Raw genomic sequence first — 20,474 nt, forward strand, 5'->3', positions numbered from 1 at the left:
CATGCTAATTCCAAAATATAATTATTCTTCATGCATTTAAAATTTCTTAAATTCATCTTTATCACTCTTTAATTTTTAATTCTCTGTGGAGGGTAAGAACTTTGTAGTGTGCTTTCAAAGGTCTTCAAGTGTGGTCTGTAAGACTTAGGAACTTAAGTCAATCTCAATGTAAAAATGACAGAGATATGTAGTCATATTTCCATATGTGTATATATGCATATATATGTATGTATATGTATTGACACATTTATAATTTATATATATAGTATACATATAGATACACAGTAAATTTATAGAGATATCTCGATACCTGTATATATAGATATGCACACACACATACATGTGTGTGTATCAGTGCATTTATATATATATATGCTGCTTTAGTAACAGTCATAATTATATAAAATTGAATATACTATATAGTTTTGTTCTAAATATAATTATATATAGAAAAAAACAGGCATCAGTGTCATCTCCCACTAGTATAAATAAAGTTTCACTATAAAGGGATATTTAAGTAAAATAGCCATATTTATACTGATATGTCAGAAATTTTAAAAGGAAGAGACAGAAATTAATAATTTGTAGAAATAGAAAATATACCAGCAATTAGCTGATAAAAAAGAAAAGATAAAAATGTTTATGGAAGGGGTAAGTAAAATACTCACAGTATTCTTCTGGCAAATGATCTCCTGAAAAAAAGAGAAAAGAGAAGAGTAAAGCAAAAGCTAATACAAAATTAATTAAGTCAACTAATTAACTGAAATATTCTATGTGGCAAAATTTATATTAACAATTTTATTATTTATCACTAGCAATTAGAAATTTAAAGTGTGAAGAATAAAAGGTATCAACTAAATTCCTGCATCTGAGTTTACAGTCTGATGAAGGGGACAGGAGTGCACAAAAGTATCAACTATGGTTTTAGGAAAACAGCATAAACATGAAGAATCCAAAACCCGAATCTGAAAACCATTTCTGCAGAGTAGGTATGTGCAGAATTATCTTATCAGCTACAATCTTTGGGGAAAGAGACTAAAATGAATTAGCTTTCCCAAAGCACAATCTCAATCATGCCCTGAGAAAGAACCTATCAGCATGCTTGGAGTAAAACTAGAAATAAAGGGTACCAGCTACTGGTCGGTGGGGGGGGGGGACAAATTCATATATAGACAATAAGGACATCTGACAATAACTAGTCATAAATGTTATGTGTTGTTCCAAAAGAAGTGAAATATGATAAATACATTGCAGGTGGTGCCCCTATCTTCTAGATTATGAGAAATAAATGGAATCATGGGAATAATGTGGCTATATCATATCTGGCACATAAAAAGCTCTCAATAAAGCCAGCTATTATTATTCCTAGACTTCAAGATGACTAGAGACATGGAAGAGACAATTTAGAAGAGTCTGTGGCATAAAAACTTCACTGAGGTTGGGGAATTATGATTTAGAAAAGAGAGACGGGACTGTGTTCTAGAAAAGATGGCATGTGTGTTGCCAGGGAAACAGGAAATGTGAGGTATTTGTGGAGTCTACAGTGTGGTCCAACTGGCTAAGACCAGAAGCAGAACCAACCCAGGCGAGGTAAGAGGAGCAGAGGAGTGATGCAGGCTGTCATTCATCCCAGGGGACCAGCTGTCATTCATCCCAGGATCGACGTGGGGCAAAGGGGAACCTAGGAGGGCGTTAGCTTGGAGCAGTAGGTAAGATTTCTGAATGATTAAGGGTAACAGATGAGTAAACAAAAAGGGGAAGGGACTGTGCAGGGTAGATGTGTATAAAATACTAAAAGAGACTGTTCAATACTCACAATCTTGCTGGCGAAAAAAAGAACACATACACATGTAAAAAGAAACATTATAAGCCTGGACACACAAACACGTATGCACACCTGTCCTACATCCAAAGAGCGATACGACAGCAAGAGCTGGGGTTTCTGGGGAAAAGAAGACGTTCCTGGGGACTGAAAAACGGCTGAAGATCAGCAGAGAAGGTGGAATTCAAGAGGACAGTCACATCTTCCAAAGACAAAGCAGGGAGGTAGGAATCCATGCTAGAGGACTAGGAATGCAAAGGCCCATTTAGGAAACAATAAATATTATTCCTGAGGCTAAAGAAGACAGCTCATTTTGAGAAGTATAGAACAGAGAAATAAAAGGGTTTCCTTTTATTATTGAAAACATCTTGAATTCAATCATTGGGTTAAAACAGAAGTTCATTTTGGCACACACTAATAATAATAGAAAGTTATTTGGGGCCTAATTGAAGAAAGCCTTGAATGCCAAAATAAAGCACTCTATTGTGTAGGCATTTGGGCATATGAGAGTAAAAGTGTTTTTTCAGGTGAGTGACAGACATATAAAAGTCTCTGCACACACTGGGACATTGTTTGTAAAAGCAAAGTTTGGGAACAACACAAATGTTCTATCAACTAGAAACCGGCCAACTAAACTATGGTTCCTTGACACGATGGAATCCAATGCAGCTGAACAAAAGATGAGAAAGGTCTCTATGAAGTGACATGGAAAGATCTCCAAGACATACTGCCTAGTGAACAAAAGGAAAGGACAGAATGGTTGCTACCCTATGTTTCTACTTATGTATATAAAAGGGGGAAAAATAAAATCCTAATTTGTCTACTTCTAAAATCTCTCTGGAAGGATATACAAGAAACCAAGAACAGTGGCTGCCAATGGAGAGGGGATCCAACTGCCTGGAGGACAAGGATGCAAGGATGACTTTTCAATAATATATCTTTTTGCACTTATAAATGTTTATATTGGGTGAATGAATTACCCAAGAAAGACAAGTAATTCAAAGGTAAACCTTGTAAAAGTTTTAAAAATATGAATTACAACACTAGTATTTAGTATTGGATGGGAAAAAGCATTCAGGTAGTTATCGCCAAGTCGAGGAATGTCTGGACTTTGGACTTGAACAGTGGTAGTGCCCTGGAGGATGGAAATCAAGAGACAGATGAGTGATGATGTAGAGCAAAGTTGAAAGTGTCTTTTTCCACAATGTTTCACAAGTAGTTAATGCATCTCTCTACCTCCCCTGCTACACACACACACACACACACACACACACACACACACACACACACGGTTCATGAAAAACCGTATAGCTAGACCCCAACCGATAGCTAGACTATCCTGGCTCAGACAGTCACAAAGCCAGGAATATAGTATGCAGAATTTTCCAAACTTGATTTATGGAGCATCTCTCCAGAGGAGCAAACCACACTCTTTCCTAGATAGGCATAGTCTTCTCTCATCCCTCTAAGCAAAAAGAAAAGAAAAGAAAAACAACACTCTTCTCTTAATCCTGTACCACACAGCATCCTCTGCATATTGCATAGGAAACCCTGTTCTCTCTTGACTGCCTTCAATGACACCTAACCCCCTAACAGAAGCAGCTGATGTCCTTGTTTTTGCCCTCATGACTCCTTATATCGACCTCTGTGACAGCACTAGATGTACCACACTGCAATTACCGCTTCATACGCTTCTCCTAACCCTACATCATGAGTTCCTTGGGTGCAAGAGCCAGGTTTAATTCCTATTTGTATCCCCACTGATTGCCTAGCAGATTGCAGGGCATATAGTTGGTGCTCAATAAAAGAATGAATACATTAACTAGGTCATGAATGTAAAAAATACTGGACTCTGAATTAGGATAGACAGGTGTTAAGTCTTGGCTCTGCTCCTGACTGGCCACGTGTCATCTCACCTCTCTCTAATGCAACACGCTAAGAACTGGATAGAGGGATCATTGGTCCCTTCCAGCGCTGTATCCTATCACTTACTTTTGGCTAAAGGCCTAAGTCAGCATTATTCTTGTGCAACTGGAAGGAGCGATGTCCTTATGCCCAGCACAGGAGTTACTCAACCATGATCTCTGTTGGGTACACCAGGCACAGAGATGGAGGTGGTGATGAAGGGAGCTGTGATGAGGGCTGAATGAGCTGAAGGCTCCCCTCTGGTTGTCACCAAAGGAAATAACCACAGTGGTTACTGGCCTCCAGCCAGTACGTTATGTCTTCCTGAAGAATTGCTTATTGAAGTAATAACTCTTACATGTCTTCTTTGCTTCCATTTCAGGTAATGCAAGCATCATAAAAAATTCTAAAACTATATTCAATCATCCTTATAGCCATCCTACTGAGTTCTTATTAACTGCTTGCTCATGTTTTATAGAAGCTAAATGGGTACAAATGGTTCTCTTGAAGAAGTTTACTCACAGCTTATGATGTAACCTTAAAGGAGGTATCAACTTCAAAGAAAGAAAGGTACTATTTGTGCATTTTAACGCAGTACAAACAAACAGCAAACAAGACCTGAAAAGGTATTTAACTACTGAGGTGGAACAGTGAATGTCTGCATGCGTGCATGCTCAGTTGCTTCAGTTGTGCCCAACTTTTTGTGACCCCATGGACTATAGTCCACCAGGCCCCTCTCTCCATGGGATTCTCCAGACAAGAAAACGGGAGTGGGTTGCCAGGTCCTCCTCCAGGGGATCTTCCTGACCCAGGGATCAAACTCGTACCTCCTGCATCTCCTGCCCTACAGGTAGATTCTTTACTGCTGAGTCACCGGGGAAGCCCCAGTGAATATTTAATTTCTGCTAAATCCATTGAAGGGGAATAAAAAGGAGGAAGGGGAATAAATTTAACAGGCAACTGCAATACTTCACATCACTCAGTGGAAATGTCTTGTCTAAAGAGCCTAAAAAATGAAAAATAAAAATCAACATAAACTCCAGTTCCTTAACAGTGAACTGTTTCTGAAGATACATCATCCCACTGCAACTTCGTTCTTGCCTAAAGTCTTTCAGCTCAGTTCAGTTCAGTTCAGTCGCTCAGTCGTGTCCGACCCTTTGCGAACCCATGAACTACAGCATGCCAGGCCTCCCTGTTGGAGAAGGCAATGGCACCCCACTCAAGTACTCTTGCCTGGAAAATCCCATGGACGGAGGAGCCTGGTAGGCTGTAGTCTGTGGGGTCACTAAGAGTCAGATACAACTGAGCGACTTCACTTTGACTTTTCACTTTCATGCATTGGAGAAGGAAATGGCAACCCACTCCAGTATTCTTGCCTAGAGAATCCCAGGGATGGGGGAGCCTGGTGGGCTGCCATCTATGGGGTCGCACAGAGTCGGACATGACTGAAGCAACTTAGCAGCAGCAGCAGCAGGCCTCCCTGTCTATCACCAACTCCCAGAGTTCACTCAAACTCACGTCCATCAAGTCGGTGATGCCATCCAGCCATCTCATCCTCTATCGTCCCCTTCTCCACCTGCCCCCAATCCCTCCCAGCATCAGTCTTTTCCAATGAGTCAACTCTTCACATGAGGTGGCCAAAGTACTAGAGTTTCAGCTTTAGCATCAGTCCTTCCAAAGAACACCCAGGACTGACCTCCTTTACAATGGACTGGTTGGATCTCCCTGCAGTCCAAGGGACTCTCAAGAGTCTTCTCCAACACCACAGGTCAAAAGCATCAATTCTTCGGCGCTCAGCCTTCTTCACAGTCCAACTCTCACATCCATACATGACTACTGGAAAAACCATAGCCTTGACTAGATGGACCTTAGTCGGCAAAGTAATATCTCTGCTTTTGAATATGCTGTCTAGGTTGGTCATAACTTTTCTTCCAAGGAGTAAGCATCTTTTAATTTCATGGCTGTAGACACCATCTGCAGTGATTTTGGAGCCCCCCACAAGAAAAGTTTGACACTGTTTCTGCTGTTTCCCCATCTATTTCCCATGAAGTGATGAGACCAGATGCCATGATCTTCGTTTTTTGAATGTTGATTTTTAAGCCAACTTTTTCACTCTCCTCTTTCACTTTCATCAAGAGGCATTTGAGTTCCTCTTCACTTTCTGCCATAAGGGTGGTGTCATCTGTATGTCTGAGGTGATTGATATTTCTCCCGGCAATCTTGATTCCAGCTTGTGTTTCTTCCAGTCCAGCGTTTCTCATGATGTACTCTGAATATAAGTTAAATAAGCAGGGTGACAATATACAGCCGTGACGTACTCCTTTTCCTATTTGGAACCAGTCTGTTGTTCCATGTCCAGTTCTAACTGTTGCTTCCTGACCTGCATACAGATTTCTCAAGAGGCAGGTCAGGTGGTCTGGTATTCCCATCTCTCTTATGGGACCTTTAATCAGTGTACTCTCTGGCTGTACCAAAAACATCCTCAAATGTTTTCTCCAGACGCTTTGATAACCAACCCAAGAAGCAAGGCAAAGGAGACAATCTAACATAGGTCTCAATCCAAAGGAAGACAAAGATAACTTTTGAGAGCTACTTGGGACAATGTAACACTGTAGAGGTCATCATAAGGATAAATAAATGTGGAGAGTCTCCAAAATTGGAAAGTTTCTCTGCCTAACATTTAAGTAATTACAGCCAGGGGAAGGAAGTGGGAACAGCTGGTGTGAGATTGCCAAACCAAATGGACACAGGGCGGAAGAAACAGAGTTAGCAACCAGGATCTTTTTCCTGAAAGAAAAGAAAGGCACAAGCTGGTGGTTTTGGGCCAGGAAAAAAGACCATGGCTCCCTGCTGGTGACCTTCAAGGTCTTCTCTTCTGAGATCTCTTTCTGTCCCAATGCAACGTGGCAAGTGTTCCACTAAAGTTGGGAAAAAAAGGAATCTTTCTTGCACGCCCCAGCTCCATCTTCTTACCTAATTTCAATGCCTCGAAGCTAAACAAAGATACGTCATATGGGCTGCGGTGAACACCATGAGCCTCACTGAGAAGGCGTGGCTCATCTTTACCCTCTACATGCTGAGTCGGCTTAGGAAGAGCACTCCAACACACGTGTCACAGAACTGGTTCATCTTTAAAGTCAGGGAACCCAGCACACTTGTGTTTATATGCTTACATAAAAGCTCAAGTTAAAAAAAAAACAGTCGAACAAAAACCTGGAAAATCATATTTTTAACAGACATATGAAATCTGTGGACAGACATGTAGGAAAATATACCTGATGACAAGTCCAAGAATATGGGGCTTGTCCTGCTCTGATGCTGAACTGTGTGTGTAACTCTAAATCTTTGCATCTCTGTGGATTTAGTTCTCATGTGTAAAGAAAGTATTCCATCTGCTCAATCTGCATAGTAACGACACTTCCCATCTCACTGGGTCATGTTTAAAGACCAAATGAAATAAATTTATGAGAGACCTTTAAGCATTTAAAGTCATATGTAACATGAGGTATTAATACTATCAAAGCAGACAACCCCAACTCAATTCCTATGTTATCGAATACAGAGGCATCTTATACCTGCGTTGTTTATGATCCTGGGAAGGAACACATCAGGATTATAGAAAAGACATATGAGCAACTGTTAATTTAAAAAAAAAACCTGTACCCAAAATCAGGCTTAATGATACCCAAACTTGAAAATAATCCTAAAAGAAATTCTAGACTTTCTTCCCCTCCTCTATTAATTTTGTTTCATGTTAAAAAATATATCTTGGTGGGAAAACTCTACTGCAAGTAGATACATATCTTTAAACAGGGCTGAAGAGTCCTGTTTTATACATACAGTGCTTGAAAGAGCTTCTTAACACAAACTGCTTTTAATATGCTGTGATTATTATAATCAACTTCCTCTTCTTTATCATCATCGCTTCTTTCAGCGAGTCTTAACTGGACCTTATTATTCAAGTACAGGTATTTCTTTTTTTAAAAAAACTGTATTATTAAAAAGTTACAGATATAATGAATTCTAGCATGGTAAATTATACTTTACACATAGATTTTAGTAAAACTTTCAAGGATGCATTTTTAAAGGACTCAGATAGGATGGTGGTTTGCAGTGTGACAAAGATCAACTTCCAGAGAAAGAAGCACTTATTTATAATGAACAAACAGGCCTAGAATTCAGCTGGGTGGGAGGTGGGAGGCTTTCAGACTCACACCCTCTACGTGCAGAGGTATTCCTTCTTGCTTTTTAAGGTATTCAAATTCATAAGCCTGTGATGAAAATCTCTACAAATGAAGAGAATACACTCAGAGATGTGATGACACCCGCCATTCACTGCACAGCATAGATTTCCTTCTCCGTTGTATGAGATGGCAATAAGATGCTAGACACAATGAGATGGGGAAGGGTAAAGGAGGTTAGGAAGGAAAGCAAGGGCATCCTTTGTCCAATATACACATAATTCCTTTGAAGATATAATCTTGTTACCTGACATCGAAGAAAACTGGATTTTCCAGTCACAAGCCCTTTCCCAAATCTCAGAGATACAACAACTGGAAATCCACTCCTGCTAAAGAAATCTTCATCTAGTTTGTCAGTTCAAGATCCTGAGAGAAAATCTTAATAAAGCAGTGCTCACAGGTATTTATCTATTTCTCCCCCAAACTACCTCCCTTTCCCCCCAATTTGACATGGAATTACATGGCTCAGAGGAAAGTTAGATCATTTCTAAAATAAGTAAAATAAAAGAACTAGAACTTTTTTCTCTCAATAGAAAAATATTTTTTCCATGAACTATTAGAAGGATATGTGATGATTATATTGGACAGAGGAGATACAGAGGGCCATGGCTTACAAATCAATGGCCAGTTATTAAGTTAGTGAGACACTTAAGAAAATGTCCAGGAGCAGCACTGTTACATGGAGCTCACCCAATGTTTCTGGTGCACAAATCGTGAGACTACTTTATAGGATCATATTCTCAAATGACTTTTTTTCCCTAACGTTTACCATGTGCTTTGTACCACTAAGTTAAGTGCTACTTTAGAGTGCTGAAAAGAATGTAGTAAAAATTCATTATTAAACTAAGAGAATTATAAACCTTTGGGAAAATAAAAATTTTAATTTCATACTCAATTCAATCTAAAACTAAATTCATCTTAGTTTTTTATCTTGATAAAAGAGATAAAACTTTAAGAAAAGGAACTAGTGGTGTAAAAGGAAAAAAAAGATTTTTCAGTTTAAGAACACTCTAGAATCTGAGCTAATCTGCCAAATACATGTGAAAATTTAACTTAAGTTCAAGGTTGTTGTTGTTTAGTCACCAAGTCGTGTCCGACTCTTTTGCTACCCCATGAACTGTAGCCTGCCTGGCTCCTTGATTCATGAGACTTCCCAGGGAAAAACACAGGAGTGGGTTAGCATTTCCTCCAGGAGCTCTTCCTGACCCAGGGATCGAACCTGAATCTCCTGCACTGTAGACAGATTCTTTACCACTGAGCCACCAGGAAAGCCCTAAGTTCAAGGTATTTATAACAAAATTACTTCGATCTTCTCAACAAATTACTAGAAACTAGTATTGGACTGGCCAGAAAGTTCATTTAGGCTTTCCCATAAGATGGTATGAAAAAACCTGAATGAACTTGCTGCCCAGCTCAATATAATCATCAAAATTCACAGCATTGATATCACTGCCTGGTCTTCTAAAAACCATAACCATTTGCTTCAAGTGGAAATGAATATTATCAGCAAAATAGACTCAATATCCAATTTCTCACATACAAACTCCAATGGAGATTGAGTTCCTCTGTACCTACAGATCATGGGTCTAAGTACCATGCAACTGTTTGAATGAGCAACTATAATAGCCTCCAAGTTTCATCCATGTAGCAGCATGTGTCAGAATTTCCTTCCTTTTTAAGGCCTTTTTATTCCATTGTATGTGTATACCACATTTCATTTTATCCATTCATCTACTGATGGACATTTAGGCTCCTTCCATATTTGGCTATTTTAAGTAATGCTGTTATGAACATGGGTGCATAAATATCTCTTTGAGATCATGCTTTCAATACCCTGAGGTGTATATATCCAAAGTGCAATTGCAGGATCATATGAAAAAATTGCCATATTGTTAAAAGTTGATGATTTTTAAAGGGGTAATTTAGTGATAATGTTACATATTTTGGTTTGTGCACCCACAGTTTCACGCTAGTCAGATACCAATCTAGAAAATACTAGTTGCATTGAGGCAGAGGAAGAGTTTCAGCCACCAAATATGTAGGTACTATATTCAGTGAGATGGCAAAGGATTAAGCATGTGGATAGATTGCTGTAAAGAGCAGTTTATGAAAGCAAATCCCACCTGGAAAGTGACATTTCGAGCAATGGTTACAGAGGAAAACACAACTAAATTTCTTGAATAAGGAATGATCTCACATAATCATTACGTTTCAACATAAGCTGTGTTACCACTAACTGGTATGCATATCAATCTCTAGACAAACATTTACTCTGCAATGGATAAAACGGGAATAAAGCCTATCTTAGTGCAGAAAGAATAATTCCAAATGCATGTGAGGCCTTCTAACCACAGTCAGAACATTAGGAAAAAAATATGTGAGATTCAAATGACCAAAATATATTTAAGTTATCCCAAAGGATACAGAAAGTAACAGACTAATAACAATTTTTTTCATTAAAAACATTAGTTAAAAAAAAAAAACATTAGTTATGAAATATTTAAAGAATATAAAACTTAGTCATACACTCCTTTAGCACAGTAAAGAAAACCACCAACAAAACAAAAAGGCAATCTAATAAATGGGAAAAGATAAATGCAAATATATCTAATAAGAGGTTAATATCCAAACTATGTAAAGAACTCATGCAACTCAATTTTTTAAAAATCAATTAAAAATGGACAGGAGATCTGAATAGACATTTTTAAAAAGAAGACATACACTTTTCAACAGGTATATAGAAGATGCTCAACATCACTAATTATGTGGCAAATACAAATCAAAACCACAATGAGATATGATCTCACATCTGTCAGAATGGCTATTATAAAAAGACAACAAACTGCTGTCAAGAATATGGAAAAAAGGGAACCCTCATACATTGTTGGCAGGAATGTAAATTGGTGCAGTCTCTGTGGAAACAGTATAGAGGTTCCTCAAAAAATTAAAAATAGAACTACCATTTTTTGTTGTTGTTGTTTAGTCATCCAGTAGTATCCAACTCTTCACTACCCCATGGACTGCAGCATGTCAGGCCTCCCTGTCCCTCACCATCTCCCAGAGTTTGCCCAAGTTCATGTTCGTTTCATCAGTGATGCCATCAAACCATCTCATCCTCTGATGCACTCCTCTCCTTCTGCCCTCAATGTTTCCCAGCATCAGGGACTTATCCACTAAGTCATCTGTTCGCATCAGATAACCAAAATATTGGAGCTTCAGCATCAGCATCAGTCCTTCCAGTGAATATTCAGGGTTGATCTCCCTTAAGATTGACTGGTTGGATCTCTTGCTGTCCAAGGGACTTTCAGGAGCCTTCTCCAGCACTACAGTTCAAAGGCATCATTTCTGTGGTGTTCTGCCTTCTTTACAGTCCAGCTCTCACAACTGTATGAGACCACTGGGAAAACCATAGCCTTGACTATATGGACCTTTGTCATATATGATATGATCTAGCAAATGCACTTCTGAGTGTTTATTCAAAGAAAATGAGAACACTAACTTGAAGAGATATATGCAGTGCTGGAGAAGACTAACTTGAAGAGATATATGCACCCCCATTCACTGCAGCGGGGGCGCAGGAGGGCCGAGAGGAGCTACTCCATCCACGTTCAAGGTCAGGAGGGGCGGCGGTGAGGAGATACCCCTCCTTCAAGGTAAGGAGCAGTGGCTGCGCTTTGCTGGAGCAGCCGTGAAGAGAAACCACACATCCAAGGTAAGAGAAACCCAAGTAACATGGTAGGTGTTGCAAGAGGGCATCAGAGGGCAGACACACTGAAACCATAATCACAGAAAACTAATCAATCTAATCACACAGACCACAGCCTTGTCTAACTCAATGAAACTAAGCCATGCCATGTGGGGCCACCCAAGACGGGCAGGTCATGGTGGAGAGGTCTGACAGAATGTGGTCCACTGGAGAAGGGAATGGCAAGCCACTTCAGTATTCTTGCCTTGAGAACCACATGAACAGTATGAAAATGATAGGACACTGAAAGAGGAACTCCCCAGGTCGGTAGGTGCCTAATACACTACTGGAGATCAGTGGAGAAATAACTCCAGAAAGAATGAAGGGATGGAGCCTAAGCAAAAACAATACCCAGCTGTGGATGTGACTGGTGATAGAAGCAAGGTCTGATGCTATAAAGAGCAATATTGCATAGGAACCTGGAATGTCAGGTCCATGAATCAAGGCAAATTGGAAGTGGTCAAACAGGAGATGGCAAGAGTGAACGTTGACATTCTAGGAATCAGCGAACTAAAATGGACTGGAATGGGTGAATTTAACTCAGATGACCATTATATCTACTACTGTGAGCAAGAATCCCTTAGAATAAATGGAATAGCCAGCATGGTCAACAAAAGAGTCCGAAATGCAGTACTTGGATGCAATCTCAAAAACAACAGGATGATCTCTGTTTGTTTCCAAGGCAAACCATTCAATATCACAGTAATCCAAGTCTATGCCCCAACCAGTAACGCTGAAGCAGCTGAAGCTGAATGGTTCTATGAAGACCTACAAGACCTTTTAGAATTAACATCCATAAAAGTTGTCCTTTTCATTATAGGGGACTGGAATGCAAAAGTAGGGATCAAGAAACACCTGGAGTAACAGGCAAATTTGGCCTGGGAATGTGGAATGAAGCAGGGCAAAGGCTAATAGAGTTGTGCCAAGAGAACACACTGGTCATAGCAGACACCCTCTTCCAGCAACACAAGAGAAGACTCTACACATGGACATCACCAGATGGTCAACATCGAAATCAGATTGATTATATTCTTTGCAGCCAAAGATGGAGAAGCTCTATACAGTCAGCAAAAACAAGACTGGGAGCTGACTGAGGCTCAGATCAGGAACTCCTTAATGCCAAATTCAGACTGAAATTGAAGAAAGTAGGGAAAATCGCTAGACCATTCAGGTATGACCTAAATCAAATCCCTTATGATTATATAGTGGAAGTGAGAAATAGATTTAAGGGACTAGATCTGATAGATAGAGTGCCTGATGACCTATGGACAGAGGTTCGTGACACTGTACAGGAGACAGGGATCAAGACCATCCCCATGGAAAAGAATGCAAAAAACAAAATGGCTGTCTGGGGAGGCCTCACAAATAGCTGTGAAAAGAAGAGAAGCAAAAAGCAAAGGAGAAAAGGAAAGATATAAGCATCTGAATGCAGAGTTTCAAAGAATAGCAAGGAGAGATAAGAAAGCCTTCCTCAGCGATCAATGCAAAGAAATAGAGGAAAACAACAGAATGGGAAAGACTAGAGATCTCCTCAAGAAAATTAGAGATACCAAGGGAACATTTCATGCAAAGATGGGCTTGATAAAGGACAGAAATGATATGGACCTAACAGAAGCAGAAGATATTAAGAAGAGGTGGCAAGATTACACAGAAGAACTGTACAAAAAAGATCTTCAAGACCTGGATAATCATGATGGTGTGATCACTCACCTAGAGCCAGACATCCTGGAATGTGAAGTCAAGTGGGCCTGAGAAAGCATCACTACGAACAAAGCTAGTGGAGGTGATGGAATTCCAGTTAAGCTATTTCAAATCCTGAAAGATGATGCTGTGAAAGTGCTGCACTCAACATGCCAGCAAATTTGGAAAACTCAGCAGGGGCCACAGGACAGGAATAGGTCAGTTTTCATTCCAATCCAGAAGAAAGGCAATGCCAAAGAATGCTCAAACTATCGCACAATTGCACTCATTTCACACGCCAGTAAAGTAATGCTCAAAATTCTCCAAGCCAGGCTTCAGCAATACGTGAACTGTGAACTTCCTGATGTTCAAGCTGTTTTTAAAAAAGGCAGAGGAACCAGAGATCAAATTGCCAACATCCGCTGGATCATTGAAAAAGCAAGAGTTCCAGAAAACATCTATTTCTGCTTTATTGACTATGCCAAAGCCTTTGACTGTGTGGATCACAATAAACTGTGGAAAATTCTGAAAGAGATGGGAATACCAGACCCCCTGACCTGCCTCTTGAGAAACCTGTATGCAGGTCAGGAAGCAACAGTTAGAACTAGACATGGAACAACAGACTGGTTCCAAATAGGAAAAGGAGTACGTCAAGGCTGTATACTGTCACCCTGCTTATTTAACTTCTATGCAGAGTACATCATAGAAACGCTGGGCTGGAAGAAGCACAAGCTGGAATCAAGATTTCTGGGAGAAATATCAATAACTTCAGATATGCAGATGACACTACCCTTATGGCAGAAAATAAAGAAGAACTAAAAAGCCTCTTGATGAAAGTGAAAGAGGAGAGTGAAAAAGTTGGCTTAGAGCTCAACATTCAGAAAACGAAGATCATGGCATCTGGTCCCATCACTTCATGGGAAATAGATGGGGAAACAGTGGAAACAGTTTCAGACTTTATTTTGGGGGGCTCCAAAATCACTGCAGATGGTGACTGCAGCCATGAAATTAAAAGACGCTTACTCCTTGGAAGAAAGTTATGACCAACCTATATAGCATGTTGAAAAGCAGAGACATTACTTTGGCAACAAAGGTCCATCTAGTCAAAGCTGTGGTTTTTCCAGTAGTCACGTATGGATGTGAGAGTTGGACTGTGAAGAAAGCTGAGTACCGAAGAATTGATGCTTTTGAACTGTGGTGTTGGAGAAGACTCTTGAGAGTCCCTTGGACTGCAGGGAGATCCAACCAGTCCATTGTAAAGGAGATCAGTCCTGGGTGTTCTTTGGAAGGACTGATGCTAAAGCTGAAACTCCAGTACTTTGGCCACCTCATGCACAGAGTTGACTCATTGGAAAAGACTCTGATGCTGGGAGGGATTGGGGGCAGGAGGAGAAGGGGACGATAGAGGATGAGATGGCTGGATGGCATCACCGACTTGATGGACGTGAGGTTGAGTGAACTCCAGGAGTTGGTGATGGACAGGGAGGCCTGGCGTGCTGCGTTTCATGGGGTCGCAAAGAGTCAGACATGACTGAGCGACTGAACTGCACTGATTCACTGCAGCACTGTTTACAGTAGGCAAGATATATAAGTAACCTACATATCTATCAACAGATGAATAGATAAAGAAGATGTGCTACGCACACACACAAAAACACACACAGGAATACTACTCAGCCATAGAAAGAATGAAATCATGCCATTTGCAACAACATAAATGGAACTAGAGAATACTTATGCTGAGTGAAACAGTCAGAGAAAGAGAACCTCCATATGATGTCACTTATATGTAGAATTAACAAACAAAAGGGGCAAACAAAACAAAATAGAAATAGACTCATAGATATATAGAACAGAGTATAGTTGCTAAAGGGGAGGGATGTGTGAAGATAAGGAAAATTGGTGGAGGGGATAAAGTGGTACAAGCTTCCAGTTATAATATAAGTAAGTCATGTGGATATAGTATATAGCATAGGGAATAACAGGAATAAAGTACTTTGACCACCTGATGCAAGGAGTCAACTCATTGAAAAAGACCCTGACGCTGGGAAAGACTGAGGGCAGGAGAAGTGGGGAGCACAGAGGATGAGATGGTTGGACGGCATCACCGACTCAGTGGACGTGAGTTTGAGCAAACTCTGAGTGATAGTGAAGGCCAGGGAAGCTCAGCATGCTGCAGTCCATGGGGTCACAAACAGTAAGACACGACTTAGTGACGGAACAACAATATGGGAAATAATATGGTCAATGACACTGTAATGTACTGTGTATAGAGACAGATGGTAGCTAGACTTGTGGTGATCATTACTATGTTATACACCTGAAATTAATACAGGTTAATTGTAAGTTGATTATACTTCAGTTTAAAAAATTAACAAAATTTTTCACATACCCATGGATATAGCATCCAGATTTAGAAATGCAATGCATATATAGTTGAAGACTCCTTAATTCTATTCCACCTGTTCTTTAAAGAAGTACTCATAATTTATTCATAATTCTCATATACACTTTATCATTTTATTACATAAATGTATAAAGAGCATTGTCTTGCACATGATTACATTTTGTAGAGATGGCATCATACTGTACTCATGCTTCTATACTTTGTTTTTTCTCTTAACATTGTTTTTGAGCTATACTAATAGTGGTACAGAAAGCTCTAGTTAATTCAATTTTAAGTGCTCTAAACATTCCATTAAATGACTAAACCAGAAAGTATTTATATTCATTCTTCTGTTGATGGATATTTACCTATTTCTGTGATGGGAGGATTACCACAAACAATGGTAACATAAGCTTTCTTGATTATATCACCTTGTGCAGGCTAAAGACTTCTTTAAACAGAAATGATCTTTATTTTTCTCAAAAAATAAAAGACTCAGAACTTAACATTAAAGATCAGTGCATTTTAAGAAAACTATCACAATCTACATATTTGAAAGAGTTAAATGTAAATAACAAACAGAGAAAGAAAATCTTCCTTCCATAACTTTCAAAAGTAAATTTAAAATGAAATTTTAGAGGAATCTATTTTGAATAATTTCCTTGTGTATCCCAACATGCCTTTATTTAAAATTTTTTATTACTTTATTTAAAAAATTTTTATGATGCATAACTGACATATATTAGTTTCAGGTGGGCCATACAATGGTTTGATATTTGTATACACTGCAAAATAATCATTTCAATACATGTACTTAACATCTGTCACTATATACTTACAAAAGTGTTTTATCTTATAAGAACTTTTAAGGTCTACTTTCAAAAAATATTTTTTAAAAGAGAAAGAGATTAGTTGAGACTACTAATCTGGGCAGAAGAAATATCAGTGGAACTATAAATATTCCATTAAATGACTATACCAGAAAGTATTCATATTCATTCTTCTGTTGATGGATATTTACCAATTTCTCTGGGGGAGGGATTATCACAAACAAAGTTAACATACACTTTCTTCATTATATCTCCATATGCAAGCCAAAGATTTTTTTTTTTTTTTAACAGCACACATCTAGAATCAGAACTGCTGACTCTTGGTGATAAACTCAGTTGATATTATAAGCTATTGCCAAATTGATCTTCAAAAGGTAACGCCAACACACTCTTCTACCAGCAATGCATACACTTCCCACACTTCACAGCCCTGCCATTGGTATAATAAGGGCCTTTAATTGTTGACTATCTGATAATGTGAATGACATTTCCTTGTTTTGTTTTGCTTTGCTTTTATATGAAGCATTATTTAAAAGTGAGTGGGGAGTGACCTAGGGAAAAGAGAGGGAGCTAAATAAGGGAGAAGGAGAAGGAGTCAAGATTTATAGCTGAGAGGTGTTGTTATAAAGGAATCTCTTTTTGTTTTTGTCTTCATTTATTTTTTAACTTTCTATTTTATACTGGAGTACAGTTGATTAGCAATGTTGTGATAGTTTCAGGTGTGCAGCAAAGTGATTCAATTATACATATCTATTCTTTTTCTGCTCAATATTATGTAACAACTTAAACAGGAAAAGAATTTATAAAGGAATTTCTGATAAGAGAAGAAATGGTTCATTAAAACAACTTCCTCACTCTACACAACAGCCATCCATTTCTCCCAAGCTCTTTCTGGTGACAGATGGATTCCATCTTATTTGTCCCACAGCCCATCAGCCAATGGTTCCAGACCTACAGTCCCACTTATTGAGAGACCCCAAATGAAGATCTGATCATTTCTATAGTGTACCAAATAAATCAGAAAACAATTGTTGCAGCAGTTTCTGATTTTCAAACAAACGTAAATCTCAGCAGAGTCACATTAATAGGCACATAAGATGTTTTCATGTTATCTATTTAAAGAAAATTGTGTTATTACTTTAAATAAAGTTTTTCCTATTTGCTAAGGAAACAATATCTATCAACTTCCCTTTCTCAAAGGGGAATGATGATCTTCTTTTTGAAAAAAATTATTTCATTCTTACTACAGTGAGAGAGTACTTGTAATTTAAAACTGATACAAATTCTATTGCAAATATATGATCTGATTAGAGTCTAAATAGCCTTTCATTTGAATACTGAGACATAGATTTTAAGTACTTGTATGGTTCCTATCTATTAGGAGCTTAAACTTTAAAGAAAAAAACTTTCCTGTGATTTCTCCCTAAGAATTTGCCGCCAAAGAGAAACAGTTCTTTTCAACAAAGAACAGTAGATGAAAATAAAACTGGTAGTATACTTTCTAGATGTCCAAAGAACCAATTTGAGTGAAGCTAGATATGCAACAAGAATAGCATTTTCATTCTGTCTTGCCCTGTGAAAATAGGGAGATACTTCATTTTTATCTTGTTTACCTAATCCATATATAATATATTATTTATAAATATCTCTTATTTTGCTTATTTCACAGCAGCTTTCCTTTCTGTTGCTAGATGGTAGGGATAACAATTTCACTTATAACTACCTGCAACAGAAATAACTTTTAAAAATTAAAAATACAAACACACACACACACACAGACCTTCCTCAGTAGCAGAACCCAAGGAACTTCCAGGGCTCAGAGGAGGTTGTTAGACTGAAGGAAAACACTTTCTACCCTAGAACTTTGTATTTTGCAACCAGATACTTGGGCCAGGTACAAACTAAATAAGAAAATAACAAAAGCTTACATTTAATGGAAGGAGGAAGACAAAAGAAGGGATGGATGTTTCATGAAACAACTCAGGACATATGGTTGATGGGTTCTTCTAAATGAACACACTTAGGACTGTCTGCTATCCTTCTAACCAGAAGTAACTGGAGTCAAGTTTAGTGGTCAAGGGGGCCAGACTTTGGACTCAGGCAGACCTGGACCCAAATTTTCTACATCACCTTGGGCAAATGATTGAATTTGTCAGAATCTCAGTTTGCAATCCTATAATTTGGTGATGGTATATACACCTCAAAACTCAGGAGACGCAGGTTCAATCCCCGGGTCAGGGAGATTCCCTGGAGGAGAGCATGGCAACCCACTCCAGTATTCTTGCCTGGAGAATCCCATGGACAGAGGAGTCTGGTGGGCTATAGTACATAGGGTTGCACCGAGTCAGATATGATGAAGTGACTTAGTGCACACATGCATATACCTCAAAGTGATGTTTTAAGAATTAATCCAGTTCCATGATTAATGGAACTTCATGACTTATAGAAGGGAAAAAAGTGGAAGCAGTGACAGATTTTATTTTCTTGGGCTCCAAAATCACTGCAGATGGTGACTGCAGCCATGAAATTAAAAGACGCTTGCTCCTTGGAAGGAAAGCTATGATACGCCTAGACAGCATATTAAAAAGCAAAGACATCACTTTGCTGACAAAGGTCCATCTAGTCAAAGCTATGGTTTTCCAGTAGTCATATATGGATGTGAGAGTTGGACCATAAAGAAGGGTAACCACTGAAGAACTGATGCTTTTGCATTTTGGTGCTGGAGAAGACACCTAAGTCCCTTGGATAGCAAGATCAAACCAGTCGATTGTAAAGGAAATCAATCCTGGGGGACTGATTCTGAAGATGAAACGCCAATACTTTGGCCACCTGTTGAGAACTGACTCATTGGAAAAGACCGTGATGCTGGGTAAGACTGAATGTAAAAGGAGAAGAGGGCAGAAGAGGATGAGATGGTTGAATGTCATCACTGACTCAATGGACATGAGTTTGAGCCAACTCTGGGAGATGGTAAAGGACAGGGAAGCCTGGCATGCTGCAGTCCATGGGGTCACAAAAAATTGAACCTGACTTAGCAACTGAACAGCAATACAATAACAAAAGGGCTTAGTACCTAGCACATAGTAAGTGCTCAATAGCAAACAGCAATTATGTATTGTACACAAGAAATGAGCATATTTTAGTTAGACAAGCCTCTTTAAAGAACTATTTTATTCAAATACCAATAACACTTTTATACAAAGGCTGGCTGAAAGCAATTAAATAAATCAGTTTATTTGCCCCACACAAAGTTCTGATAAGATTAGCTTTATCTCTTTCTCTCAGATGTAATTTTAAAAAAATTTTCCCTAGGAAAGAATGGGCATAAAATTAAATCACCAGATACCAGTAGGACAAGAATAAAAATACTGTAGAGTGAAAAATGTCCGACACAACACTGCCTGCTTAAAATGAACTTACTGCAAAGAAAATAGAATAGAAAGAATAAAATAACCTCTTCATCAACTTGCTGATAGGTTTCAGTTCAGTTCAGTTCAGTCGCTCAGTCTTTGTTTTTCCAACTCTTTGTAACCTCATGAACAGCAGCACGCCAGGCCTGTCCATCACCAACTCCCCGAGTTCACCCAAACCCATGTCTATTGAGTCAGTGATGCCATCCAACCATCTCATCCTCTGTTGTCCCCTTCTCCTCTTGCCCTCAATCTTTCCCAACATCAGGGTCTTTTTCAATGAGTCAGCTCTTCACATCAGGTGGCTGAAGTATTGGAGTTTCAGCTTCAACATCAGTCCTTCCAATGAACACCCAGGACTGATCTCCTTTAGGATGGACTGGTTGGATTTCCTTGCAGTCCAAGGGACTCTCAAGAGTCTTCTCCAACACTACAGTTTAAAAGCATCAATTCTT

General features: G+C 39.0%; 1 protein-coding gene across 1 annotated transcript in view; it reads right to left on the minus strand.

Annotated features, from left to right (window-relative positions):
- Nucleotides 1-20,474, minus strand: part of MAP3K5 (mitogen-activated protein kinase kinase kinase 5) — a 228,083-nt gene that overhangs the window by 142,863 nt on the left and 64,746 nt on the right. Inside the window, exon 3 of the mRNA XM_068985123.1 lies at nt 669-692. Within this exon, the coding sequence (XP_068841224.1) occupies nt 669-692 (24 nt within the window). The remainder of the gene's footprint in view (nt 1-668; nt 693-20,474) is intronic.

This window comes from Capricornis sumatraensis, chromosome 13 (assembly GCF_032405125.1).
Source record: "Capricornis sumatraensis isolate serow.1 chromosome 13, serow.2, whole genome shotgun sequence".
NCBI lineage: Eukaryota > Metazoa > Chordata > Mammalia > Artiodactyla > Bovidae > Capricornis > Capricornis sumatraensis.